This window comes from Fukomys damarensis, unplaced genomic scaffold, assembly GCF_012274545.1.
Source record: "Fukomys damarensis isolate Sample0158 unplaced genomic scaffold, DMR_v1.0_HiC HiC_scaffold_34, whole genome shotgun sequence".
NCBI classification, from domain to species: domain Eukaryota; kingdom Metazoa; phylum Chordata; class Mammalia; order Rodentia; family Bathyergidae; genus Fukomys; species Fukomys damarensis.
This window is the reverse complement of record NW_022900946.1, coordinates 10,664,024-10,678,512: the sequence shown is the minus strand read 5'-3', so window position 1 is coordinate 10,678,512 and position 14,489 is coordinate 10,664,024. Positions and strand designations below refer to the sequence as shown.

Below are 14,489 nucleotides of genomic sequence, written 5' to 3'. Positions count from 1 at the left end.
TTTTTTTTTTTTTTTTTTGGTACTGGGGATAAAACTTGGGTCCCTGCGCTTGCAAGGCAGATGGTGGAACCACTGAGCTAAATCCCCAACCCTCAAATTCTATTTTGAAAGAGGGTCTCGCTAAGTTGCTCACAGTAGTCTCAACTTGTGATCCTCCTGCCTCAGCCTCCTGAGTAGCTGGGACTACAGGCATGTGTCACCACACCCAGGCTCTTATCTACTCTTATTAACTAACCTACTATGCTAGACCTTGTTATGCTTTCTCCTCGTTTTTATAAATTAATTTATTTTAGACTTAAAATACAGTGTTTTTGCTTGTAGTGCAAAGGATCAAACCCAGGGGCTCACACATTTTAGGCAAGCACTGTACTACCGAGCTACACTCCCAACACCCCCAGTGCTGTAATACACTATTCACGGTCACATAGACATACAGTAGATCTCTTGAACTTACTCAAGAGAACTAAAATTTTGTATTCTTTGATTAACATCTCCTCAATCTTTCTATTTCTAAAAAGGAAAACCATACATACCAGGCATCTGCTAAGTCCTAGGAACTATCTTATCACAACTGTACCATCCTTAGGACCTCCGTGGAAGGCCGAGTTTTGTCTCCATTTTACAGAGGAAGAACAGTCTCTTCTTTGACCACATCGCTCCTTGCTGTGGCTGAGCTGCTCGTCAGTAGCTTAGAGAACCTAAAGCAGTGCTATCCCAGAGAGACCAACATCTTGCAGATCCTGTCCCAAGTCAGAACATCGGCATCCAGACCACACAGCAACCCTGCACAGGAAACTGCAGGCAGGTAGCTTTTCTTTTTAAGCTTCCACACTTACAGAGGAGAGCCAAGGTAAAAGACTTGTTTATTTCCTTTCTCTTTCAGAGAATGGTCAGGGTTTTCCCCTAAAAAACCTCCTCAAAAAAGCTTAACAAAAAGTTATCTACAAGAAAGTTCAGGCGATGCCTTACAGAGACACATGCCTCTTAATAAGACATAAGACAAAAGCAGGACTTTATGCTTTCTGTGGTACAATAAAAAGTAAAGCACAGTATTTTTAGCTCCTTCCAGGCTAAAAGTATTTGACCAAAGGATCTTTACTAAGGCTGGTTTTCCATGCACTGATTAAAACTGACCAGGGCTATAAAAGAAAGTGAACCATTTCCTGACCAGATAGCTTCCAATGTAAATGAAAAGGACATTCCACACCGCCTGATGCTGACCACCAGGCCTCCCTCTCACGACTCTCATCCCGATCCCATCAAAGCCAACAGGTACATGTAAGGTACCCAGGCCATGCCAAGTCCTTGCAGGATATTCTCCTAGACAACTATGTCTTAGAAAACACATTGCATTACATTCAATCTTTGCACATTTTTCATTTCAAATCTTGCTAGGATTTTTTGCCCTCAAAGATGAAGAAAATGAGGGAGAAAAGGAAGGAACAAGAAAAAAACAGAAACAAAGGGCTGGGGATTTAGCTCAGTGGTTCTACCGCCTGCCTCGCAAGCACAAGGACCCGAGGTCGACCCCTGGTACCCCCTCAAAAAAAGAAGCAAAGCTTTTGTACAGAGGAAAGGGAGGGGGTCTAAGTGGGGAATGAGATAAAATAAAATAAAATTTATTAATAATAAGAAAGATGAAGAAGGGCCAGGGATTTAGCTCGGTGGTTCTGCCACCTGCCTCACAAGTGCAAGGTCCCGAGTTCGATTCCCAGTACCAAAAAAAAAGCCAAAAAAGATGAAGAAAATATTCTTCCTTTATAGATGAGAAAAAAAGACCAAAAAATCAATTGAGGAATTTTGGATACAATCACAATCACAGGAAGTTTCATATCTTTCATTTACCTATTTTTGGTATAAATCTAGATTTCAGCCAAAAGAAAAAAAATCTTTAGTAGACATATACTTCAACTTAAAATGAAGCCATGTGTATTTACAGTCCCGCTCTTTCATACAATACTGAGACATAGTGTTCGCAATTTAGGTTAATCTAGAAATCTTGAAGGTCTTAGTTAAGCTTTTTTTCTTGAGACAGGGTCTCACTAGGTAGTCCAAGTAGCCTTGAACTCACAGTGATCCTCCAGCCTCAGCCTCTGGAGTGCTGAGATTACATGTGCACCACTATGCCTGGCTTAAGCTTTTTAATCAAAACTCAATTTGATTTCCCTGCATGATGGTCACATACCAGACTGATACAGCAGACCTGTACCTAACTCAGTTTGTATCCATTACCTGATTTTATAAGAGAAATGAATTTAATGGAGAAGCAGGATTGTTGCTTCAAATAGTTCTAAATAAGTACACAATTCCACTGGACAAATACTACAGAACAATGAATTTAATACCATGTATACCAAAATATGACAGCCATGATCTTAATTAGCCATATCTATTGTCACCTATGTCTTCCATGATCTATGGCATAACCCACATTTCCAGAGATTTGCAGATAAACACAGTCCCCGGAATGAAGAGTTAAAAGCTAAGAAAATCCTTTTTCTCCCTTACAGGAAGTGGGTAGACAGCAAGGGCTCAGTGATTAGCACAATTCATTTCCCACGCAGAAGAATTCAACGTCACTTCCAATATACACCACACTACCAGCCAGTCCACTTTGAACAAGGTTTTGAAACTTGAACACGTTCATCTATGAACCTCCATAGGAAAGAACAAAAAAAAAATTTTTTTTTTAAAGTCGTAGTGTGATAAAATGCACTAACTCAAACAATACCTACTCAGAGCCTGTAGGAATCTAGGCATTTGGCATTAACAGCTGTCTCCGCAGCATGCCACTTAAGCACTGCACTATGGCGCTAGCATTTACACAGATATCTTAAGGAAACTCTATTCTAAGCTGGTAAAGCAATGATAGGACTGTAAAGTGCTGCATATAATGGAAGGAAATGATATAACCAGCTCAACACTCAAAAAGTTATTTCTTGGGCCTGGATGTAGTGCACTGGTGCCACACCTGCCTGGCATGTGCAAGGTCCTGAGTTTGATCCCTGGTACTGCAAAAGATGGAAAAAAAAAAAATAACAACAACAAAAACAACCAAATAGTTATTTCTTCCAGCGGTAGTGATCAAAGAGGGCTGCCTCGTTCTCTCTGGCTCACACAGAATCTAACACAGCCATGTAAGGAGAAGGTTCAGGGCTGCCGGACAGAGACAAAGTGTGCTTAAGGATCAAAGCCATGTCTTCAGTCTCAGCTTTGCCCACCAAGCAAAAACTACAGCTTGAAATAACAAGCTGGAGATTTAAAAAAAACATTCCAAACTTAAGACCTTTCCCTAAATTACACTGACTCTGTCCTTCCAACAATGAAGATGTAAATACAAGTCTTTACTTCAACTGGATCCATTTAGATGAGGGCTCAGGAAGCAGTGTGACAATCAAAACTGCACAGATTATCCCAATTGTCATTCATCTAACATCTTCTCAGAAATATTATATAACCAGATCATTATGCAAACAAATAATTGTACATGTAAAGTCGCTAAGGAATAAGTCTACCTGTACATATGCCTCCTTTGCAGGAAAATTTAAATGCAAAAACTACCAGTTCTTAGAAGAAACATACTACCTTTAGCAATGTTTTCTTTTTTAGCCAATATACTTAAGAAATTATTTTTTAAAAAGTCACTTTCTATTTCCAAAAACCATCTGAATTACTAGATGTGAGAAATAGCTGATCTAAAAATGAATCTTCCAGTCATCCCAAGATACTAGGTTTATCCACAGTCAGAGACATGGGGGATCAGGACCCTCTGATTACTTACTTGTTAAAAAAAGGTTCAATGAGTTTTGATCTGGAAGACACATGAATTTTTGGAGGACTGAGAAAAGAACCTAATAAAGAAAAGAAGCAGGATATTATACACAGTCAAGTGGCAAAGTCTGAAAGTTCAGACAAAAGAAAAAAAATTAAAGCAATAGTATGATCAGACAAGGTAAAGGTACACTTTTGGGCTAGGCACCTTACAGTAAGGGTCAGTGGTTCCTCTCTCTGCCTTTTTCCCTCCCATCTCCTGCTACTCCCACCTCAGAATCTCCCATTTCTAAGTTGGTGGGTGGAGATTCTAAAGAAATGGTAGTGTTACAGCCTGAATGTTTGTGCCTTTAAAATTTATATATAGACTCTTAACACCCCCCCAACATGACTGTATTTGAAGATTAGACCTCTGAGAGGTAATTAAGAGGACTTTCTTATGAAAAGACAAGGGAGTGTCCTCCCTGTCTGTTCTCTGCCATGTGAGGATATAAGGAAACGATAACTTTTTACAAACCACGATGTAGGCTTTCACCAGACACCATATCCACTAGCACTTTGGTCTTGGGCTTCCTAACCTCCAAAATTGGAGAAACCAAGGCCTACTGTTTGAGTAACCCAGTCTCTGGTAGCTACTGTCACAGAAGCTTGAACCAAGGCATGGAGAGAGGTGACACCTGTTCTAGCCCACTGTGCGTCTGACAGGAACACATACAGGGAATACCTAAGTAATCTGCCATGGAGATGAAGCACAGTCCTGTGATATAAGCATCATAGCCTGCCTCGTGGAGCTGTTCAGAAGCTGTGTCATAACTTGGAAAACCTTCTGCACTTTCTAAAGAGAAAAAAGGAAAAAAAGTTTTCCCCAGTATACCACAAACATGAAGATGAGTAAACACAATGTCAAACCTAAATTGCATCAGAGTATGCCACAAAAGTATCCTAACTAAGCAGGAAAAAACATTTTCTTAATTCTCTTTGTACAAGATCTTACAATGAGATAGCAGAGTCCCAAAAAATGAAGGCATTGGTTAGACTAGAAACATTCTTCAGGTATGTGATCAAAAATTCAGCCAAGGGGGATAGAGATTTAGCTCAGTGGTTCCGGCACCTGCCTTGCAAGCGGCAAGGGCCCAAGTTCGATCCCTGGTACCAGGGGGGAAAAATCATAAAAAATTCAGCCAAGGGTGAAAAAAATTCACCCTACCAGTGGCTATTTACAATCACTATCGTGTGTAACTGTCCCTATGACAATCACTCCTCTTCTGGTTGCCCTGTAAGGTCATGAAAAGGAAGTTGTTCCCTATACATAAAGATAACATCAGAACACAACAAAGATCAGCAGCAGGACTCTGGAGCTACACAGTCTTAGTCTGAATTTCTATTCTACCACTTACTTGCTATGTGACCTTGGGCAATGCACATCACCTCTGATCCTCCAGTTTTGTGAGGATCAAAAGGCACAAAGTAAGTAAAGCTCCTACCTAGTTGTTATCTATCAATACCCCAGACAGTCCTCCCCTCAAAATGACAACTAAAGTTCAATACTGGCAGCTCAAAGTCATTAACATCTCTACTATGCTTACAAGCGGAGAGATCTAAAGTTGACAGCACAACCACTCCAAAAATAGATCAGAATTTTCTGTAATGCTGCCCTTATCTCATGAACCACTTCATAGCACAGGTCATCTTATAACATGAATCTTTTGTTACACTGATATACACAGATGCTGAAAAGATAAAGTCTGAAAAGAACAAAAAAGAATAAGTGTGAGAAGAGCCACTTGCTTTACACTAAATTCTCTACCAGGTACCAGAACACTATATGGAAATAATAGGATAAAACTATCATTTATAAATAATTATGTCCTAGAGTCATTCTGGAAATGAATGTCAAGGTTACTACAACACAGCATTGGAAGCGCAAATACAAATTAACAATGAAAAGGCTGTCATTTTTTTTGTCAATACAATGCTCTTTAACCAAAAATTCTTCAACCTCTGCTTAAGTATTAAATATCAGTCTTGCAGCTTTTTTAAATACCTTTTAACATGGTAACACCTAAGCAATATCCTCCACACTACCACCAGCTGAAAAACATTATTTCCCCAATTGTTTCCATTATATCGTAACAGACAAGGTTTAGGTTTTCTTCCTCCCATCGCCCTTTTCTTAATTTCCTTATTGGACTATTACTCACAAACGGAAGCAAATAACTATAATCATGCTGCTTTAATACCTTCCATTATCAATTTGGGAATTATTAGCCCCATTATCGACATCTTAGAAGTTTTCAGGTTACAGATAATGGAACACTAACTACAGTACCAGCAGCACAATTAAGCTACCAGGATCAATATCACAGCAGCAGGCTCACCAAATACCTGGGGGGTGACCAGATATGGCAAAACACCTCTATCTTAACGAGAAATATTTCTCTTAACCTCTAGTTTTCCCCAATACTGCTATTTCCATCCCTAAACCCAGAAGGAAACAGGAATGGATACTCTCCATTAATAAACCCAGTTCTTGGGCTTTTCTGAGACAGAAAATGTTTTCTCATTCTTCTAGAGACAATTAACCTACCAATTTTTTGTCTGCTTAAGCAATGTACCACATAAAAGAACACATTATGTTTTGGGAAAATTCCAAGTATTAAAATATAAAAACCTTGAAGTTTTAATTGCCAGATTTCTCAATGAACTCAATGAACGCCTACCGAACTCTATTAATATAAGATAGATGTATAATTAGAAGACCATCTTCATTCTGAAAACAGTAACTCAACACAGGCACAAGCAAGTTACATCAGTCAAAGTCTACAAATGTGCAATACAGTTTTAGAGTCATTTCGCCTTTCTTCTACAGTATACATCAATAATTATCACAAAGCGTTTGAGGCTTTTGTTCTTACCAACTTTAGGAGGGTTGAAAGGTGTCTCTTTTAACCGCTTTTCCAATTCTGCAAGGGATGTGTTGTTAATGATATCCTGCAAACAAGGAAGCAGAGAATTATGACACTTCATCTTCTCAGGGTAACATACATTAAGGAAACCCACTGGCAAGACAGTCACATAATAAGCATCTTGTACTGCCCCCTGGTGTTCTTTATACAAACAGAATTTATTTATGCAATGCAAAGGAAGCAGCAAGTTGAATTTTCACTCTATAGCCAAATGGAAGAATGTTTTACAGATGCATTAAAAACTTACACATTTCTACCAGAAAGCTATACAGTTCTAGGTTTTCATCTCAGTTATTTAATGCCCTTCACCAAGTACAAACAATTACATATGCTGACTTGAATTTTCTTGGTTAGAAAATATATTCAACATATATAAAATAAAAGCAAATTAGGAAAGAAAGAACTATGAAAATGTAATCTATCCAAAAATAAACTATACATTTTAATATTAAAAATTTACATTCAAAAAATAAAAGATAAGAAACCCATAATTCTACCACTCAAAGACAACTGTTGTTCATATATGAATATATTTATTTCTGGCTTTTTTCCAGTTTTTTTCTTTATCTTTCCTCCTTTATTTCTTTTTCTTTTCTTCAATGTATTTTAAATGACATATAAGTAGACTAGAATTCCAAAGCTAATTTAAATTAGAAGTAATTCAAAAAATTTCAAAATAGTTTATCAGTAATAAAATTTAAATAATACCTTAAATGGTTGTGTGCTTGCCATCAATTTAGTATCCAAGAGTCTAAAAGCAGAATTGTTAACAAACAAAATGTGTATCAATGTTCAAAATGTACTCTATTCAAATACATTCATACCTAATATATATTTAATGCATGAAATCTTAGGATATGCTTAATGCATCAAACACTTCAACAGAGGAACCAAACACATTTTCCTGGTGAACCTCGCAGCAATATCAGCACTACATTAGCCAGGAGGCTAACGTGCCCTGAGAGAGCGCTGTCTACATCAATCTCAAAAATAAACACACTCATATACTTTCATGTGGTCCAAAAACCAGTGAACTTCCCAAACCACTACCATCCACCATGGCTTCCCAGGTTTATATGATATAAATTCTTATGGCGGGCCAAAACTGACATTTGATAGTTTTGTGCTGTTGTTATTTCTCATCATTCCTATTTCAGAGATTGAAAATGCTAAACAGAGAGAGACAAAGACCAACATAAAAACAGTATTTCTGTATTTCTTTTCACACGACTGTGAACGCTGTGGATAATATGACAGAAATAGCCCACATGAAAGATAAAGGGCTTAGCTATCAACCCGCTCCTCTTCAAATGGACCCTAAAACACAGACCCTTGTTCTGTAGGCATAGGCACCCCATGGCTGACACGAGGTCCATCAGATGTGTGACACATGAGAATTAGCATGCAATATTAGCTATGAAAACACTAACAAGTAAAGGCACTGGCTTAGAGCGAAGGGAAAAAAAATCTATAGTTAGTTTGACTGAAAAGAGAGGACTCTCAATTGAATCCTTCGATAGTTATAAGGCACAGATCACATACAACAGGCATCTCAAGGCATCTTCACCAGTCCTTCAGACAGCAAGATGTGAGGTAACAAGGTGCCATCTGCTTTCACTCTCATTCAAACTTGGATTTTTAATGGGACAACGAAACAAAGCATAAACTTAAAACAGCCAACTGGTCACCAAGTTGAATACATTAAATAATTCCCCAACTCATGTGAAGTGTATTCTAGCACGATCCCAGTGGTTGTCACCGTACCAATTCCTGTCATGTCACCACATATCTATTCCTGTGGTGTACATTACAAGGAAGACAAGCCTTCAAAGACATCCTACCTGGGGAAGACACATGTTGTCATCTCTTTAAACTCTTTCAAGTCCTAAAAAATAAGAGAATGATTCATTACAATGGTCCTAATGCAGTATAACCAATTTACGGAAAACAAATGTAAGCAGCTCAGGTGCATACCTATCTTCTCAAACTAGTAGCACAACTCACACAGGCTTTAAACTAAACTATGAAACCCATTTTTAGTTAAGAATTACTTATTTTCAAAAAAATCTATCCAATTTCCTCAGTGGCTGGGAACAATATGACCTGATAACGAACCTCTCTGCATAACAAAAATAGTCAAATTTAAGGATTTTAGGTCTGAAATGACAAGGGGGGGATGTCCTACTAGAAGCAGAAAACTACTTGTTGAGAGGCTTGTAATACTTTTAGGAAAGTTACAGTAACAGCTAACAGGTTGTGCTCCAATCTAAAAATTTATCATACTGGGCTGGGGATTTAGCTCGGTGATTCCGCCACCTGCCTCACAAGGGTAAGGGCCCAAGTTTGATCCCTCGTACCAAAAACAAACAAACAAATAAAAATTTATCATACATGTGAGAATAAGCGGGGCATGGTGGTACATGCCTATAATTTCAGAATTCCAGAAGGCTCAGGCAGGAGGACTGCAAGTTCAAGCTCAGTGAGCAGGTTAGTGACTTAGCAAGATCCAGTCTTAACATAAAAAGTAACAAAAAAGTGAGCAAGGTCCTGAATTCAATCGCCAGTACCAAAAAAGAACAACAACAACAAAAAAAACCCAAAAAATAATAAAAAAGGGTAGGAATGTAGCTTAGCATTAAAGCCTGGTTGAATCCCCAGAACCATACACAAAAAAGTGCAGCTAGCAGTGTCATTTGTATTAAATGGTTTATACAAGAGACTGACATATTGTAAACTAGCTTTTACCTCTGAAAGCATCTATGAATGTCAGTTAAAATGGGTTCTAAATAGACATTTCATATGATTCTTGATTTAAGTACTCAGAAAATTGCTAAAGTGGCACTAACAGCAAGTGCTTAAATTAGACAATTCATTTCCCAAGTTTATTTTGATCAGGAAGTCTAGAGCAGAAATGAGAGCATTCTAATTTTGAATTAACTCATTTACATATATAATTGCAATGTTAGACTGGGTAGTCACACTCCTGACCCTTTGTAAACTACATTTTTCTCCAATCTTATTCATGCTTCACAGGAAACTGTCATTTCCAATTAGCTTTCAAGCCTGTAAATACAAACTGTACTTAGCTAGCTTGAAATATTTACCAGGCTTTCAACAGCTATCATTAAATTAACGGACAATACGTGAAGCAGTGGTTTCAATGTAAGTCAAACATAAAGACTGTCGGCAATCTCTCAATACTACTGCAAACCTTTACAAGCAAGAAAAGGGTAAAATGATGGCAACCTGCAGGATCAAAGCACAGCAGAATTCTACATCAATTCCTTTTGAAAGGTCACGATGAGGTACCAAGCAGTCTCATAAGAAGAGACCGCCCTCCCCAACAGGCAGCTCTAAAATGTAGGTTCTTTAGCACACTTGTACATGCGAAGTTTGGTGCCCATGCATGTAGAAGTCCTTCCATTTTAAACAGGTTTTCTCATTAGTTCTTCTAAAGGTAAATAAAAGAAAAACGTCTCCCTCGGACAGTGACACAACATGAGGAAACTCCCCTCGCTGTCTCAGTGACAGAGCAAGGGATAAAACTGCTTACCCTAACCCATCTCCTGTTGTACACCAAATCACCTGCTTTCTAGTTGAATTTGATTCCATACTAGTCTCATGTTAGTATTTATTAAGTGCCCACATACCAAGGGCTGCCAGGCACTCAGACCCTCCTCCAAGGAGCTAAGTGCTGAGGAGAAGGGGGTTGCATTATATAAGGTAAGGCAAAGTTTACGTACCAGAGAAGTCCTCAGTTCTGTCCAAGTTCAGAAAAAGATCATTTTTTTTTTAGCAAAAAGACAGCAGGTAGGGAAAGTTTCATGGTGGACCTCGGAAATATAAGGTAAAGCTACAGACTGTGCACACTGAGAAAAGCTGGAGAAAGCTCAAAAGTTTTAAGAAATTATATACTCAAACCACAGGCTCTTCTCAGGGAAAAAACAAGCCAGTCTAGCTGGGAAGGAGGAGGGTAAAAGTGCTAGGACCACAAGGAAGGTTAGGGCAGATCAGAGAAGCCTGACATACCAGGCTAAAAGTCAACTATATGGAAAAAGAATGTGAAATGTTTTGAGAATTTTAAAGCAGGCTCAGCGACATGAACAGAGCCACATCAGAAGATGACAAAAAGTCTGAAGATGTTCATTCAATCAATGTTTAAAGCCTTGTATGTGGCATACTGTTTGCTATTTAAAATACTTTGAAAGACACTACAGTGGACCCTTGACTTCAGAATTCAATCAGTGACACCGCACCTGCCTTGCAAGCACAAGTTTGATCATGAGTTTGATCCCCAGTACTGAGGGGGAAAAAAAAAAAAAAAAAAAGAATTCAATTCATTCACGAGGGCTGGTTGTAACTCAAGTTGGTCAACTGAAAGTTCAGGCTCCTCTACACAACCTTCAAAGCCTCTCTCCTGTGTATAGGCAGATCTCAGAGTCCTTGAACAATGGCCCAGGATTTCTCAACTAATCCCACAGAGGAAAGGGTGTTGTAAGGTTCCTTCCAGAACTCCTTAAGGGTTAAATCTGTATCTGAGACCATCTGGAAGCACAAGTGGCTGGCAGTTGGGTTGTAATTCAAGGCTCTGTTCATAAGTTGAAACTAAAATCCTGCTCATAATCGAAGTTGTTCGTACGTCAAGCCGGTTGTAACTTAGGGCTCCACTGTATTAAATATGCTTTCCTCTTTCTTTATTAATAACTTCACTACTTTAAAGGTCAGAATCTCAGGAGAGGAGATGTTACTTTGGTCTGCCTAACCGAGAAATGGATGATCTGAAACAAATATTAGTCCTTTAGACATAAATTGCAAATTCCATCACATTTGTTTTGAGAGTTACAACTAGGAAGCTTTGGTGTCCTAGAGGGTAATGGAGGCGTTATGAGAAGTAGTGGCAACCTTAAGGATGCTAAAGGAGGATGGGGGAGAACAGCCCCACTCTACACATAGCCGGGCTAGGTTTTAGCATTCTACAGGACAGTAAGCAAGATGCTGACACGGCAATCTAAGAAATGTGAAGCAAGTGGAAGCTGTCAGATGTACATATGAGACCTAATGCTCAAGTGGGTGTTTTCCAATGCACAAGTAACAAAAGACTGATCTAATCTCATATCATTTTAAAGAAGGGATTTGCCAACTCTGACCTGCCAGACCAACTTTGGCCCATGACTTTTTTTTTTTTTTTAATCTTACTGCAACGTGGCCACACACACTTCTTATACATTCTGTGGCAGTTTGGGGCTACACTGGCAGAGCTGAAAGTTGTGGCAGAGATAATACAGCCTGAAAGGCCAAAATACTCTATATCTGGCCCCTTAAGAGAAAAAGTTGCCACCCTCAAGTTTAAAGGGAGGCTGAATGTTGGGGTGGGGGATAGATAAGGAATCCCACGTGGAGTTTGCTTGAATTACAGGTGAAAAATAGCGCTATTTCCAACAGAAGTGAAGATAACCCTGATATGAGAGACAACATGGAGATTAATACCATTAAGATTTTGCAAAAACCAGCTGTGGAGACAGAGAGTCAAAACTGATACTACAAACAAGGTTAGGGACCAAAAATCATGTACAGTAATGGAATAAGGAGGAAACACTGCTATGGAGGCAGGATGAGGGAAGAAAGGAAGTGCAAATGACCTTATTTGAGACATATAAGCCCTAAACAACCTTCCTCTGAAGACTAGCCAGGTGGAAATGCCTGGAGGCAGGGTGAGAGGCACACCCAGCTCCAAGCAAGACCACAGCCAGGAACCCAGACATTAGGGCCTAAAGCTGAAGTAATGAAAGAAGTGAGGTCACTAAAGGACATAAAATAAAGGAGACTAGAGGATGGGTGACTGAGCAAGAGAGACGCAGCCATGTGCAGTTAGGAAGCAAGAGAGCAAGAAGCAAAAGAGAAGCCAGACAAGCTTATGCATACTGCATTTAGGTGTCTTGGCTCTAAGCACAGAAAAGGAAAAAAAAATCACTACCAAGGTCAACAGAAAACCTCAGGGAAGCAACTCAGCATGAAGCAATCAAGAATTTTATAGAATCTGATCCAATTCAATTGGCACCCCTTACCTCCAGTGGTCCTGCTGCATCTCATTTTAGCAGCACTAAACCAGCAGCCCATGCCCGCAGCCCAGCACTAAACGAGCAAACTGTGAGCATCAAGATGAGACCAATATTTTACCTTACTCCAGCAATGGCAGGCTGAGGATCCCTTAAAATAGCTTACGTGCACATATCAAACATGTACAACACGGGACCACGGATGTAGCTCAGTGGTAATGCACCTGTCTCGCAAGCAAGATCCTAAGTTTGATCCCTGGTACACACACACAAAAACTATGTACAACCAAGCACATAAGTCTTACTCCCCTCCCACCCTGCCACCCTTTTCTGAACACGGTGTGTATGAGGAAATGGCACTCAAGCAGAGAATACTGCCTGAGTAAGAAAGCACTCAGATGCAGACTGGCAAGCCACTCACCGCAGGCAGAGGGCAGTAGAACTGATGAATTGTGTGCATGACATCCAAGAGCATATTGTGTCCAACAACGAGTTTTCCCTAAGAAAAACAATGTTAAGTTCTAGGTTCAAAGTTATACTAGGATTTCAGAATAAAATATGTTTCATATTCCATGCTATACTTGCTTTTCCACATTTTAAAAAAGTATAAATACACACAGATGCAAAAATTTGAGCTGAATTTTTCTTCAATTTTGGTTTATTTTTTCCCCTCATTGAGTTTATTGGTACATTTTAGGTATACAGTGCAATTACATTCATCGTTGGGATCTTGTACCTTTACATGACAGGTCTTGGTTCTCATTTTTCCCCATAACCCTGCCCTCCCTTCACCCCCTAATCCCTTCTCTATTTACAAAAACTTTATTTCCATTTTTTTATTTTCTCATATTTTTTCTTTTCCCTTATTTCCTTTCCCCTCCCTTTCCCACTTCCCCATACACCTTTAGCCCCTTTCTTCCTATTTTATATTTTTTTTCAATTTTGTAGTGTTAAATCCAGAACGAAAAGTAAATAATGATTTTTAATTGAATGATATTTTTCTGATTTTTATTAATTGGTCACCTCTGAGAATCAGAAATAGTAAAAAATAAAACAACAACAACAACAACAACAAAACACCTTTCTGAGATAGAGTTTTACTAGGCTCCCAAGACAGCCCCAAACTCTTGGGCTCAGGTGATCCTCCTGCCTGCGCCTCCCAAGTAGCTTGAACTATAGGTCTGTGCCATAGCACCCAACTAGAAGTAGTGACATTTTTAACTGAAGAGCTTTTTAAAGGTAAAACAAAAAAATCCTTAGTCTCTTGAACTGTTAAATAATTTGTGAGCAAACCCTGAAACACATATTTTAAAATTTCTCTTTAAAATAACCCACTTAGCTGGGCATGGTGGCACACGCCTATAATCCTAGCACTCAGCAGGCTGAGGCAGGAGGACTGCCAAAAGTTCAAGGCCAGCTACATATGGAGTTCATGGCCAGGAAGAACTACATAGTGTCTCAGTAAACAAAGAAATAAAATAAATAAATAAATAACCAACATACTTATTTTAAAAGATATATTCATAATAATGGTAAAAGGCCCAAAGAACAATATATATCAAACACAATGAATTTTCACTTTCTGCATCACCTATGTCAACATCCACAAGCATCTTAACTACATTTCCATTACACTGCATTGCTTTTCCATCAACAGAATACATGTATGTATGTATATATGTGTGTGTGTGTATGT

At 38.9% G+C, this 14,489-nt stretch overlaps 1 protein-coding gene across 2 annotated transcripts in view; it reads right to left on the bottom strand.

Moving 5' to 3' along the window:
- Parn (poly(A)-specific ribonuclease) overlaps nucleotides 1–14,489 on the bottom strand; it is a 153,888-nt gene that overhangs the window by 107,185 nt on the left and 32,214 nt on the right. Inside the window, exons 13-18 of one of the 2 annotated variants that reach the window (XM_010610022.3) lie at nucleotides 13,215–13,292; nucleotides 8,579–8,622; nucleotides 7,446–7,488; nucleotides 6,687–6,762; nucleotides 4,496–4,606; nucleotides 3,782–3,851 (exon numbers count right to left, since the gene is read on the bottom strand). In XM_010610022.3, coding sequence (XP_010608324.1) covers nucleotides 3,782–3,851; nucleotides 4,496–4,606; nucleotides 6,687–6,762; nucleotides 7,446–7,488; nucleotides 8,579–8,622; nucleotides 13,215–13,292 — 422 coding nt within the window. The remainder of the gene's footprint in view (nucleotides 1–3,781; nucleotides 3,852–4,495; nucleotides 4,607–6,686; nucleotides 6,763–7,445; nucleotides 7,489–8,578; nucleotides 8,623–13,214; nucleotides 13,293–14,489) is intronic. The other variant, XM_010610023.3, reaches the window with a different exon arrangement.